At 44.0% G+C, this 14,480-nt stretch overlaps 1 protein-coding gene across 1 annotated transcript in view; it reads left to right on the forward strand.

Annotated features, from left to right (window-relative positions):
• Positions 1-12,554, forward strand: part of CELSR1 (cadherin EGF LAG seven-pass G-type receptor 1) — a 168,287-nt gene extending 155,733 nt beyond the window's left edge. The window contains exons 28-37 of the mRNA XM_063155885.1: positions 302-414; positions 1,714-1,793; positions 3,300-3,426; positions 5,334-5,459; positions 5,770-5,906; positions 6,343-6,446; positions 7,249-7,416; positions 8,293-8,535; positions 8,835-9,099; positions 10,398-12,554. Coding sequence (XP_063011955.1) covers positions 302-414; positions 1,714-1,793; positions 3,300-3,426; positions 5,334-5,459; positions 5,770-5,906; positions 6,343-6,446; positions 7,249-7,416; positions 8,293-8,535; positions 8,835-9,099; positions 10,398-10,422 — 1,388 coding nt within the window. The 3' untranslated portion in view covers positions 10,423-12,554. The remainder of the gene's footprint in view (positions 1-301; positions 415-1,713; positions 1,794-3,299; positions 3,427-5,333; positions 5,460-5,769; positions 5,907-6,342; positions 6,447-7,248; positions 7,417-8,292; positions 8,536-8,834; positions 9,100-10,397) is intronic.
• The last annotated feature ends 1,926 nt before the right edge of the window (positions 12,555-14,480 follow it).

A 14,480-nucleotide genomic window follows, 5' to 3' on the forward strand; every position in this document is an offset into this window, starting at 1 on the left:
CTCAAGGCTCACACTATGTGAGAATGACTATAAAACTATGCTGAAACAGAATTAATTTGGGACTTTCATTTTTTGTCATTTTTATGTAGCTGAACTTTGTTCCAGTTGGGAAAACTCAGAGTATTGTTTGATATTGAAGTAACCAGGATGAAGATTTTGAATTACAGAAGTTTTATTTCAATTTTTGCCTTCACAGAATTTCCTGTTGAATGAATTGCCATGATAATTTTGTTTATTTGAAACAACATTTGGCTATAGGCAGCACCTTTCTGATTTAGGTTCTCTCCACTTTGTGACACAGGGCTTGCTGTTGGTCTGGATCCACAAGGCTATGGGAATCCTGATTTCTGCTGGCTGTCTGTTCATGACACCCTGATCTGGAGTTTCGCTGGGCCCATCGTAATGGTTGTTGTTGTAAGTAGGGGGAGTTGGCATCCAGAACTGTCTCTTCCTTGCTGCTACCTTTTCTCCTAAGTTTTGTCAAACAGTAGGCATGCAAAGCAACCATGTGCTTTACATTTGAAGCAAATGTACTTGAGCTTGCATCTATTTCTTAAACAGTTAAGACATGAGCTAAGCTCGTGGAAATCAGAGGGCTGCTTGCCCATACAAAGATTGCTTGTAGAGCAATGGCTGTAGGGCCAGAAACCTATTTCTCATTTGCTTTGTTGCATTTTTGAAGGGCTGGTCTGTGAGATTAGTAAATAAATCAACAAAATGAGGCATAACAAGTCACTTCATCCAGAAGTCCTAAAGGAATATTAAATATTTCCACTTTCAGGAATTTAAAAGAATGGGCTGCTGATGAACTTTTCCTTACAGCTTCTCCATCAAAGTAAGACTAGAAGATAAATAGTCATGGTTTGATTCTTATCTTGAATGCCAAATGCAAGTTCTGGTCTCCTTGCCTCAAAAAGCAGACCTGGAAGCAGTGTAGGTTATGGTCACAAAGCATCAGAGACATGGGACAGCCCCCAGTGGAGGACCAAGTGGAGTCTTAAGCCTAGAGAAATGAAAGCTGCAGGGAAGAGAGGAAGGAGGAGCCTGTAATGGTGTGTTGGTCTGGAGAAAATCGCTATGGACCCAACCATTCAAAATCTTTCCCAAGACAAGCAGTACCAGGAGGTGGCAGATCTAGCAGAAACAGGACAAGCTGCATCCATTCTCCATAGCATTCTAAGTTAGAAATTCCTAGAAACAGGACAATGGCAGTGATAAAACTCTACATAGTTTTGGAAAGTGAGTGATGAGACAAATTTTCAGCATTAATATTCACTACAAGTGATAAAGTACAAATGCACCACCAACCTAGTACCTCCCACCTGACATGGAAATCAGTGGAAACTGGAAGTTTATTCAGAGTAATTATCACTGTATGCTCTGCTAGAAAATATTCCTAAATTCTAGTTTGACCAACTGAAACAAGGTGATGAGCTGAGGTGGAGAGGTGGGCTTGATTTGGACAAGGACAGCCATTCTTTCCCTCAAGCATCTTTGCACAGGGTTGTGTTACTGGGTTTCAAGTGCCAGGATGTCTTTGACAATGTTGCCTTGAAACAAGGTGAATCTTGGAATTTAGAGACCTGAAAGTTGAACAAGAAATATTCTTGGTGCCACAAACCATTTTAGGATAAAAATTGCATTGTTATTGAAAATAAATCTGTAACAAATGTACAGAAAGAATCCATGTTGTTATTTCAATTTGTCTTTCAGATAAACACTGTCATTTTTATACTCGCAATGAAAGCATCATGCAGACGAAGGCAACGTTCCTTTGAAAAAACAGGAGTCGTGTAAGTTTCAGTTCAAAAACTTGTAGACATTCTGACCAGAAATAATAAAAACCAGAATTGCCTAAAAATCAAGTTTTGGAGCAGGAAATATTTTTTTTTTTGAAGGAGAATGTTGGTAGAGGCATTTGTAGCTGCTTCACCTCACCCTCTCCTGGGGTTCCCTTGGAGATCCTGTAAAACTTCCACCATGGTGCTCTGCACCACCAAGTGTAGGCAGGAGAAGGGAGAAAGGAAAGTTCTATCCTCCAGGTGGTGTCATTGTCTCTTCTACACTGTCACTTCACCTCTGCCCATGGCATGCCCAGGTAAACATCATTCTGGGTCTCCCTGTGCTTGTCCATGGCTCCGAAGGGTCTCCCCTCTCAAGTGTCTGGTTGCCAGCTGTGTCATAGCAAACATTCCCGTGCTGCGGGCCAGCCTTCCTGCATCCCATGCTCAGTGGGAAGAGCAGCATTGCAAGTTGCAGCCTGCCACCTTCCTGAGCTGTTGTGACAGCCTGTTCTCATGAACATCTGTTTTGCCCAAAGCTCAGAATTTACCTGTGAACTCAAATGTGATTAGCTAGTGGCAGTACAGCCCCTTGGATTCTGGTTTATTTTTTCCAACGAGGTAGCTGTATGAGATTTCAAATGGCTGCTTTTCATTTTTGGTTTTCAGCTCCAGCTGTAGGGTACTATGTACACACTTGGCATGGCTTTTCCACCCCTGGAGCTGGACTTGGTAGTTCTCTGAACCCTGACCCTAACACTAAGTTTAATGAAAACTAAAATCTGAGTGTGAGCTCCCTGGCAACATGGATGGCCCAGTTAATAGCAGTGTGGGAGGAGCAATGTTGGTGCAGTGCCATGCTCCCCTTGGCATGCCCTTTCCAGCCCCAGTTTCCATGCAGCTGTTGGCTTTGTGCATTTTGAATCCTGACCCCAGTAGTGTCTGGGTGTTGAGGATGAGGTCTAAATCTCCCTAAACCAGGGAATATAACTGCTACCTAATGGCAGCAGTTTTACTCATAATATAAAACTTTTGCCACTAGATTTGTTTCTGTCTTTTGAAAAGTGTCTGTGGAAATCGTATTTTTAAGCAAAGAAAATTTCCCTGAGTGCCCTCCATCCAAAACCTTGGGTAGTATCTTTGGGAAGGAATGTGAGAGTGAAGGTCACAAACTGAAATGAGATGGACATGGCCATTTACTGCCCAGACTGTTCCTCAGAGTCATCAAGGCTGAACAGCATGGGCTTGTAAAACAGTCAGATTTGTTTGAAGGAAGTCTTGGAAATGAACTTGGAAAGAAATCACTTTTTTAACATGAACATGCTAAGGTGTGGAGTGCTGCTGTGAGAGAGTTGGAAAGTTGTGGAAACTGGGATTTGGTGAACACTGCCCTAATTTTCCCAAAGTGCTTTTCCAGTTGCCAAGTTGTTGGGCACATAGCACCAGCCATGGGGAGAAGTTGGGCTGTTCTCTTGTATCCCACCACACTGCAAACGCCCATCTGTGTTTGTTTTACAGCCCTGTGCTGAGGACAGCGTTCCTGCTCCTGCTGCTCATCAGTGCCACGTGGCTGCTGGGGCTCATGGCAGTCAACAGTGATGTCATGACCTTCCACTATCTCTTTGCCATTTTCAGCTGCCTGCAGGTAAGTTGGGTAGCATCTTGTCTGTGGTAGACTCTGATGAGCACACTTCTGCACCCAGACCTCCAAAAACCTGCTCAGCATGAGGTAACTTAAGAAAAACAGAGATCTCAAGGCAATTTTTGCTTTCTCTTCTGAAGGAGAGGGTTCTTTTCACCAAAACTATAATTTAGAGTAATTACGTGTCTCACTGTTAGTCATTCTCAAGGTAAGTGCACTACCGTAGTAACCTGTGACAGTAGGCAGGTATACCTCTGTCATTCTAGAGACAAATTATTTGTTACTGTGTTCTGTGTTCTCATTCTTAAGTCATCCTGTTGCTATTGCAAATGAGAGACTGCTGTATTTCACCCAGAGTCAATGGCTCCAAGTTCAAGGCTTCCACAAATTAAGTTACTGTTTAAAGAAATGAGACAAATAAGGATTTTCAAATGCAATGTGAGCTGTATTATGGTTTTCCTGGGTTGCCTGTCCCAATTTACACAATTGTTGATTAAAGACGCAGAAAATAGTTATTTGTAGGAGACCTGGCATGGAAATAGTGACAGAGTTTGATGTGGTCACATTTTGAATGTGACCTAGGATGGCAGTAACTGCCCTAGCAGGTGCCTGCAGTACTAAAACAGCTACTGCAGGACACTCAGCTGCAGCACAACAGCCACAACTTGCAGCCACAGAGAAAGCAAAGTCTGATGGGTCCCCTTTGGAGACAGCTCTCAGTGCCCTGGAAGCACAGCAGATAGTTCAGCCTGGAGCAAGGTTATTTTGCCACTGCGACTAGTGTGCTCTGTAATAAATGCACCTACTCAGGCTATAAAACAAGGCTTCCACAAATCTAAAATAAAACTAAATTAAACATAAACCTGATGAAAGGGACAAAGGTCAGCAGCTGGAATTCTCCAAACTTGCCCAGAGAGGCACAGTGGTATGTGGCATTTCACATCACTGCCTTCTTTGAACTTAGGTTTTTAAAGAGACATTTATGTGAATTTTATTAATGAATAATCCCAAAGTGCCAGTGCCAGCTAAGATCACATTTGATTGAATGTTAAGAAAGAGAGCTTGAAGTTTATAGTTACTCTAAGTCAATTGCTTTGGCTAAAATCATGAAATTCAGGCTTCTTATGATGTTGGTACAGCTGCAACTTCATGAGTATTGACTTTTCTACACTGTGTGTCCAACCAAAGTTGATAACAATTTGGCAGCTGCATTAATTCCCTCAGAAGTACATCTGAAGGCACATGTGTGTGTGCCCTGCCCCCAGCAAAAGCTGTTAATGTGTGTTCCTGGCAGCCAATAACTGCCCAGCCCTGGGGACTTTGCTGATTTTCCCATCAGAGGTATTGCTTAACCAAGGAACTTAGGCAACAGGAGTTGGGACCTCTCTGCTCCCAATACCTCTTCACATCTCACAAGGCTTTCTAAAATTCTCTTAGATGCAATCTTAAGGACTCCTTTCACAGAAGTTGCCTAGTTCCAGAGGCTTTCACTAAAGGCTGTGATATTTTTCATGTGCTGCTGTTGATTTTTTCTCAACATCTGTGTAAAAGCTCCAAAATCCCAAATTCTAAAATCTCTGCAATTTTCTAGTGGGACATTGAGGCTCCCTTTGGATTTCTTCCCAAATCAAACTCTGCTCTGTAAATTCTGGAGAAATGCATATTTCTGTATATTTTCCCAGGCCTTTAATGCACATTTGAACTTGGAATCAAATTATGAAGAAGTGCTAGGAGATCAGTCAATACTGTTTCAGTCAAGAAAGAAAATAGTTACTGCTTTTGAAATACACCATGATGGACTACAAACTAGAATTCAGGGGTTGTTTCAAAATGGGTTTCAAATATACTACTATATTTGCAATATGGTAGTAGTGAAGCATTTACATTTTTCTCTTTCTAAAATTATCCAGGGGCTGTTCATTTTCTTCTTCCACTGCGTATTTAACAAAGAAGTGAGAAAGCACTTGAAGAACACTTTAACTGGAAAGAAACCTCTTCCAGATGATTCCACTGCAACAAGAGCTACATTGTTAACAGTAAGGGAAAAAGTATTGGGAGAACAAAAACATCCTCTTGCTGGCAGAAGTTACCTAAAATAAACTTAGAGGTGGCTTATCTGTAATTAAGTGAACTGAATGATTGCTTTCAGTGACTTGTACAAAGACTACTGATGGCTTTTCTCAAAAGTTTTTGTTATTATTTTAATTGAAACCTTCAAGAGAAAATAATTCTTTCCCTTGGCATCAAAACCCATTTGGTTCTTTGAAACTTAATACATTTGTGGGTAACATGAGCTTCTGGAAGGATCATTCACTGTGGCTTTATGTCTTTTCTTTCCCCTTTCAGCGATCTCTGAACTGTAACAACACGTATATAGAAGAGCCAAACATGTATCGCACAACGATGGGGGAATCCACTGTCTCCCTGGAGAGCACCGTCAGGTCAGCCAAGAGCCACAATAGCTACCTTGCTTATATTCTCAGGTAATCTGGTGGCAGGTGCATGGCTTTCAGGTGCTTGCCTTTCCTTTTTTATTGCTGTTGTGGAAACCAGAGCTCTGGTTCAAATGCTACTTGATTTATGTCTTAACAGTTCTGTTTCATGTGACTGTCATTCTCCTTGGTGCATTTTCTGTTGCATGTGTCTTTGGGGCAGGGTTCCAGCAGTGCAGTGATTAACCTAAGAGTGATGTTACCTATAGGGGCCCTGCTGCTTGCCTGTTATAATTCAGATGTGTCTCAAGGAGCACAGTTTACCTCATTAGCTTTGGGCCTTTTCAGAGTGTGATTCACATGGCACAAGGCAGATAGCCACATCAGGATAACCTCTGTCTCACCCTAAAGTGGCTGTGCATGTCTGCCTTGTTGTTAAAAACAACAAAGTGACCAAGAAGGTTGCCCTCTGTTTTTCTTCTCAAAGGGATGAGGCTGCTCATAAAATCAGTGGATCCTCAAGTCAAGCAAGGGCTGGTCAGACTGAAGCAGATTCCTCCATTTTTCATAGGAATCCATCCAAATCCAATGGTAAGAATAATTTCTAAATGCTTTGATCCATTTGTGCACCTTCTTCTTATCACTTTCTTTGAAGTCTTCTGTAACAGGAAGAATAGTTGGAATAATTAGATGGTCTCATTCTCATTATGCTAGTGGCAAAACAAGCTGTTCAGTGGCTCCCTCACAAGGAAATCCTGGAATGAAAGAATCATCTATCTGCTGCTTGTGATGGTTTAATTTTTATCTGATGCTGCACCAGCTATTGACAGTTTATGGAGTCTCCTTTCTTTCTCACAAATTATTCACTGTTGCATTTGATTTTTAGTTACAGAAATTTTAATGTTTGAGACCTTGAGGCAATATTTTCCTTTACTGCTCTGTGGTTTGTACAAAAAATGAGAAGTACCTTTTGTCTGATTTCCTTTCATTTTGGTCTTGACATTCAATTTTTTTTTCCTTGTAGCAGTTTTTAAGTTCATTTCAGATTCTTGGTATTTCTAGGTATCTTGTTTTGCCTGTGTGTTGTGCTCATTGAGATCCAATAGAATTACTGTTCTGCACGTTAAATAGGGAAAAATATGTTCCCACTCTGTTCTGCACGTCCTGTATGTGTAAAAGGTCCTGCCCACTAGCTGAGCTGAGTGGTTGTGCTTCCCAGTGGTTGTGCTGCAGTCCTTCTGAGTTTATCCTAAATACACTTACAGATGTAAGAGCTCATTCCTGCCATGGCCTGGACCAATGCCTGCCTTTCCTTTCTCCTTGCATTTGTCAGGTAGATTTGTTGAACTCCCATTTACAGTGTCACCCCTGTGTTTCCCATGCCCGTTTGCAGAGCACGACTCAGACTCTGACAGCGAGCTGTCCCTCGATGAGCACAGCAGCTCCTACGCCTCCTCCCACTCATCCGACAGCGAGGAGGACGGGCTCGAGGCAGAGAAGAAGTGGAACACATCTACTTCCAAAAACAATGAACATGGCCCACTCCACAGCACACCCAAAGGTACCCCCAGTGTGAGGGGAGGGCAGTGGTGCTCTAAAATAGCTTTAGATTAGATGGGATAAATTTGTCACGCTACCATGTGACTGAGGCAGCATCTCTGCCTCTGTGCCTTGCTTCTGTAGAGATCCTTGTTGTTTCCAGCTTAGAGACCTTTCCTCTTCCAAAGGCTTGTTCACAGGGGTGACTGAGTACAGAATCACACAGAATTGCACAGAATGCTGAATGCCTTAAGGCAGGCAGCTTTTCAGACAGGTCCCCAAAGCACTTGGACATGGCATTACCAAGCCAGCAAAATCTCATATGAAAAAGAGGAGAAAGAAGGCACTTGTTTTGAGGGCAGGGAGAAAAATGCCTGCCTCTCCTCATGAAATAAAGGCATTGGTGTTGGGGATGTCCTGGACCTAAAGAGTTGGCAATCACTGACCATTAATATAATTTCTGTGTGTCAGGGTGCAGGCATTTCTAAACATAGTTGATCCTCTCCTAATGAAAGGCAGCTTTAAATGACAAACATCCAGGCTGTGTACGTGGAACTTCACAGATACAGCACAGGGTGCCTGGGGTGCCCTCAGCCTTCAGAAACTAACCTCTCCAAGGAGGGATCTCTGATCCTGGAGAGCTGAGAGGGAGGATTTGCCTCACACTTCTCCATAACAGAGCTGGCAACCTCAGTCTGACAAAGGTTTGGATACCCTGCCATCCTACCAGGTGATTTTTGGGGATTTAATGCACCCCGAGGGGAGTGCAGTCCAGCAAGGACTGACTGAAGGATTGCTCTGGTTTGAGACACAGCCCCTCTCCAGCCACAGAGGCCAGGCAGTGGTTGAGAGAAGATATCAAAAGTGTTTTTTGAGCTAGTGTTTTTTTGCATTGCAGTTGATACCCTTCCCAATCATGTGAAACCCTATTGGCCCACAGAGTGCGTAACAGCCAGCGATGGCGAGGACCCCGGTAGGAAACAAAAACTCAAAGTAGAGACCAAGGTCAACGTAGAGCTTCACAGGGAAAACCAGGTGAACCACAGCAATGAAGCACCCCAGGACAAGGAGAACGAAGGGCAGCAGAAGGAGAACAGACCTCTGGCCCACCAGAATAACCAGCAGCCGGAACAGAGGAAAGGTAGCACAGCCAACCCAGCCTCACTGCTGGATTGGGAGACTGGGGGGTTAATGAGCATTAATTAGTTTAAAATGTAGCTCTGTCAGGGAAAAATACTTCCCAAATGGCTCCAACCTGTGTAGCCAGAGACACCATGGGAAGCTAGTAGGTAGTTGCTTAGTCTCATCTGTTGGTTATGAAATGAAGTGCCAAACTAGAAGTCTTAGTAAGAAATAGAGGCTGTAACATCAAGCTGAGCTTGATAAATTAACTTACTGATGCACTTAAAACATTTTATTATTTCCTCTTTTCCTTCACAGGCATCTTAAAAAATAAAGTTACCTACCCTCCCCCACTGGTGGATAAGAATATGAAGAACCGCTTGCGGGAGAAGCTGTCGGATTACAATCAGAGCACAGTCTCATCCAGGACTACTTCCCTAGGGACAAACGAGGGGCTCCGCTCTCCTTCGGACTCAGGGGTAACGGTGAAAAACGTTCGGAGGGAGCAGTCTCGAGACCAGCTCAACGGCATGGCCATGAGCCTCCACGTGGCAACAGGACATGCTGACACCTCAGACTCAGAGTAAGTGCCACATTGGAATGCCCTGGCTGACCTCCTATGGTCTCAGCCTTCACCTTCCAACCCCAGACTCACACATGAACAAAACTTTCCTCTGGTGACTGACCAGGGTCCTTCACCAGTGACTGTCTTGATGGTTTGCCCATACCATGTCCCCAGGCCATGGGGTTTCATCCTGAGAAGGCCAAAACAGGTATCACGGGCAAGACACCTGTGACTGGGTCACCCTGGCATGCTCTGAACTGGCAGGCTGATGTGGTACTAGCACTTTTGGACAGGAGCAGCCTTGCTCTGCCCTGCCACCCTGCCAGGATTGAGTGGGGAAAGGCACAAGGCTGTGGGGGGCATGGTGTGAGCATCCATCTGGGCAGAGGGAAATGATGACTGAGGCAGGAGACCCCAAGGCTGGAGAGAAAACCAAGCTACTGATCCTAAATTACCAGGCATGTGATTCCCACCAGCTGCATGGCAATCAGTGTGTGAATTTACCACTGTAAACTAAACAAATATAAACAAAAGGCTGAGGAAGCTCTCAGCCAAAGGGAATGTTTAGAAACCTCATTACTCATCATAATTCTTGCGTTTCAAATTATGGCAACAGCCATATGTAAGGTCTCTGCAGGCATTTTATGCCTATAGGCTCATTTTCTATTGACATGAATAACAGTCTTATTCTTTCACCAAACCAAGAGAAAATTTCTCACCCAGCTTTAACTCTGGCACTGTCCCACCAGGCTTTAAATACCCCTGTTGTCTGGTGCACAGACCATTCCCACCTCACTATAAAAGCACATGTTTAGATTGCTGGGAGTTGGCTGATGAAATAGATCCTAGTTAGCCAGGAAACATGGATGTTTTGAATAAGCCATAACTGAATAAGCTGCTACCAGGTAACATAGTCATTACTGGAGAATAACTCACCAGCTTGTACTAAGCAACTGTGTTATCTCCAGAGCTTTGGCATAATGGAAAGCTCTGCTGTTGGCAGCAGATTGCATGAATCCATCTGATACACCAGGATTCTAGCAGCTTGTAAGATCTGTGTGTGAACCTTGTATGCTCAGCAAAGCATTAGACAAATACAAGTCCTATGTGGAAGTTCACTAAAGCATTTCTGTTGTGTACTGCCTGAAATTGTTTCTCCCAGCTGGTCTTCCCCTCTAGGACAGCATCCCCCTTGCAAGCATGGTAATTTCACAGAGCATGAGCCCTTACTAAGAAGGATTAGGTGGGTTTGGGTGGAGTGGTTTGCCTGTGCCTGTTTAACCCTGAGCCTGCACGATCCCTTCTCTCACTAACAGCGGCAGTAATGAAACTTCAATTTGAACCATCAGGAAATTGTGATCGCCTCTGCGCGGTTCCGCCCCTCGCCGCGCTGCCGCCTCGGACTCCACCAGAGTGGCCACACGGCGAGGAGGATGAGGTGGGCATCCACTCCCACATGGCTTCACCTTCTGGCAGAATCCTGACTGCTCCTGGCACAGACACAGTGCCCGGCTGCCCTGGCAATAAGGGCTCTGTGTGGTACGCTCCTCCCACAGGAACCCACGCTGAAAACATGGAAATGGAAACGGGGTGCACTGTGATGGACAGACACCTGTGCACGGTGCAGGCAGTGCTGCAGGGCTTGCTTGTTACAGGGGAGAACCAAGGAAGAACACATTGCTTCCTAGTGGACCTACAAAAAGCCTGCAGACAAGCACTAGGAGGTGTCTCTTGTGGAGTTTTGATGGCTACAGCGTGAACCCTTGAGGTTGCTGAGCTCTAGGGAGGAAAATTGCAACAAGTGTCCTTTGGTTTCTATGCCAGCATCTCTGTCCACCCCTCTATGGACACGTCGTCTTAAGAAAAAAAAATCCTTTATATATATATATATATATATAAAAAGTGTAGATACTTTTATATATTTTGTATGGTGTTGCTAAAGAAAAAGTTCCTTTGTATATTTTACATTTATACTGATCTTCTTAATTTGATAATAGGAAATCAATTAAAAAGATGTTTTGATATTTTTTATATGAACATTGCACAATTTTACTTGAATTTGGCGTTTGATAAGTAACTGAGGTTTGCATGGAAGCCACCTTCAGACACAATGCAGTTTTCAAAGTAATACAGTAAAGATTACATCAAAGCCTATGACTATAATTTATAAGTTTGGTTGACAGATTTTGGAACACTTTGAGGGCACAGTATGTTTTACTCATAACCTCTTCTAAAACCTACAAAAATTTCTTTTTTCATTTTTGGTATTTTAATCTCTTCTCACAAGTGCATTGAAGTGTTCAGAAACAACTTCAGGACATGTCTTTGTGTAAAGTTTCAACACAGTCCTTGTCTGGAAGAAGTCAAATCAGTATTTCCCTTACTAAGAACAAGAAAATAATTGGTATGATTGTATGGCTCTGCAACAAACCAGCACTCTGCATGTCCCAAGGAGAGGGCCCTCCTCCCATGGGTCAAGTTCTGCCTCAGGTGCAATATTTTTTTTCCTCTTTCTTGCTCACTGGATTCAGCACATGGCTAATCAAAGCAGAAATACAAGACTTAAAAGATGTCCAGATTTGTCTGCCCAGCTCTTTGACAAAGCCCCGGCCTTCTTGATATTTCAGAAAGCTCATGGAAGGCTTAAGGTTTCATGTTGCCCACAAAATGCGCTGGTTTCACAAGTCAAGCGTGACCTGTCTACTGTCTTCACCTTCCTGCAATGTTTACAGAAAGAGGAAAAGTAAGATGTGAAAATGTTTTCATCCAGCAGTGCGAGGCAGAGCTCAGCCAGTGGCTCCCAAGGTGGGAATACATGACTCCAAGATGACAATGGTGTGCCTGTGCCTGCTCTCTGCCAACAAGGCTCTCAGGAGCTCCTTGCTCACCACAGCAGCCCTGGCTGTTGTTTGTGCAAATGTGTGTGAAAGAGAAGAAACAGAAAATGGGGCTAAATAAAATGCAGGAGTTGAGGAAAAGATGAGAAACTGTATAGTGTAATCTGGGTTTCATTATATTCCTATGCATTTTCAAAGTATCAAGGAGGCCTATGGAAGGGGAGAGGGAGAGAAGATGCTGTTCCTTTAAAAATTATGCAACATCCTGTGTGACATTTTCTGACAGAAAAAAAATTTGAATGTTTTAAGGGTCTGGCACTTGGCTGTGTGCTCAGGCATTGTGTATAACCATGCTAGTTGTTCTTACATCTGTGTATGTATATTTTGTCCCAGTAGGTGTAGGTAGTTTTTATTTTGATCAGAATTGTCGCAGTAAATGAGGGTCAGTTGTATTAATGACAAAAAAATTAAAACCTATTTTTATGACTTTTTAAAAGCTTTATGGCAGATTAGACACTGGAAGTTTGTTTTGTTTTGGTTTTTTTTAACAAATGTATATTTATTAATGTGCAGAACACTGGAATTGCAGCACAGATGAAAGGAGAATTTACAATAAATTAAGAAATTTTTTTTGAACTTGTATTCTTCCTCTGGTGGTTTATTTCTAAGTGCAGTGCAGATAATGAGAGTCCAAATGTCATTTCCTGGGGATTAGCAGGAGCAGGAACAGCCAGGTACCCATCTGAGCAGGGGCTGTACAGCAGCAAGCAGCCAATGCACAGCCCCTGCAGCCCAGGGCCCCGTGCTGGCACAGGATGCCACAGTGTGCATCCCATTCCAGCCCTGCAGAATCCTTCAGGACTGGGAAATGGCCCATGGAAGAGAAAAGCCCTCTGCCAACCCAGAGCAAAGCAGATCACCAGGAAAGCCTCAGATTTAGAAAAGGATGTGTGAGCAGCTCGAGGGGAGTGGCAGCCAGCCCAGCCCACAACCGCCTGCAGTGAGTGACAAGGGCCTTTGGGACGTCTGGGCTCCATCCTTGGCTCTCCCAAGCCATGGTCCTGCTCACCCAGTCCTTTCCTGTTGTGCAAATCCTCATTCATGCATCTCACAATGCACAGCAGTGACCTGCATGTCTTGTCAGCTTTCTGGAAATAAAAGTATTTCTCAGCGACAACTAGCCAGGTGGAGAGAGCCTGGCTTCTGACTTAGGAGCAAAATCAAATCTTCAGGATCTGCAGTTTGGAAACAGCTCTGCCAAAACTTGCCACTAAACAAACTCAAGCAGTTATCCCAAAGGGAAACTTTTTTTAAATTTTATTGTACAAGTGCATTATTTGGTGGAAAACTGAGGTTTTCCTCAAGTATTAGTCCACCATTCTGTGGAGAAGCAGAAGTAAGCCTCAGGCTTTCACATAAGCAGGTTAGTGAAGGGAGAGGCCAGCCTGTGATCCTGTCTCCAGCAGTGACCTACAGCATATGTTTAGGAAAAGAGGATTATCAGACACAGGTTTCGTGGCAAGGTGGCCCCTGCAGGGTCCACAGCCCCCAGCTCTCTGCAGCTCAGGCCTTCCCAGAGGGAGGGGGTGTGCTTGTCTCCAGCATTCCATCCATCTCCCTCATACATCTCTCATGTTGTTTCGGATCCATTTTAACTTCTAGTACACAGCAGGCTGCCTAATTCAGTCACAAGCAGCAAGAAAAATGTCTTCCTTCAGCTTCATTGCTGTCCCCTGCACCTTTGCTGCTTGCAGCAGGAGAGGCAGTGATAATCATCTCTCAGTCACCTTGTCCAGGTCAAAGAGAGAGACAGGCTCTGTCCTAGAGCACTTGAGCAATCTCTTTCCAGCTAGGCAGCTTGGATCTCTGTTCCATGTGCAGAAACACTGCTGTACATTTTACCCTTCCTTCTTGCCCTTCTTCAACCCATCACCAGGTCAACCACAGCCCTTTTGGTGGTGGCAGGGAGAGGAGAGACCAGAGCAGTCCACAAAATGCAAGCAGTAGGCCTGCCAACACCCCCAATAAAAGGAAATAATTTAAGAAATCTCCATTTCATTCACTTTCCTGTTCTAATCTTTACAATGATATTTGGCCTAAGCAAATTGTAGCAAAGAATGCCATAAGAGCTGCACCACTGACAGCAGTATGGCATGGTAGGGCTGCAGTAACACAAGCAGTCATGTAGCCCAGCCTCTTCAACAACTCAGTATAGTCAGATATCTTCAATTATACTCAGGGATCTGTCTAAAAGTCCTAAACAATAATTCCAGTAGAATTGCCTGCAATAGCATTTCTGAGTATTTCTCAGCTGCAGAGGATGCTCCTGCCAAGGTCTGGGGGATCACAGAAGGAGATCCCCATCAGCCCTGGTGAGATATCCCCACTGCCCACACCAACACCACCTGCAGCTCCAGGAGCAGCCTGGATGCATTTGGGCCTCACAGCCTCCCCTGCAGAGGTTCTGCCCTGCCTTTATGCCCCTGTTCACACCTGTGTAACTCACTTCTCCTCCCTAAAAGAAGCAATTCATACTGGACTCATTTTCCATTTTAGTCTGTT

This window comes from Melospiza melodia, chromosome 4 (assembly GCF_035770615.1).
Source record: "Melospiza melodia melodia isolate bMelMel2 chromosome 4, bMelMel2.pri, whole genome shotgun sequence".
NCBI lineage: Eukaryota > Metazoa > Chordata > Aves > Passeriformes > Passerellidae > Melospiza > Melospiza melodia.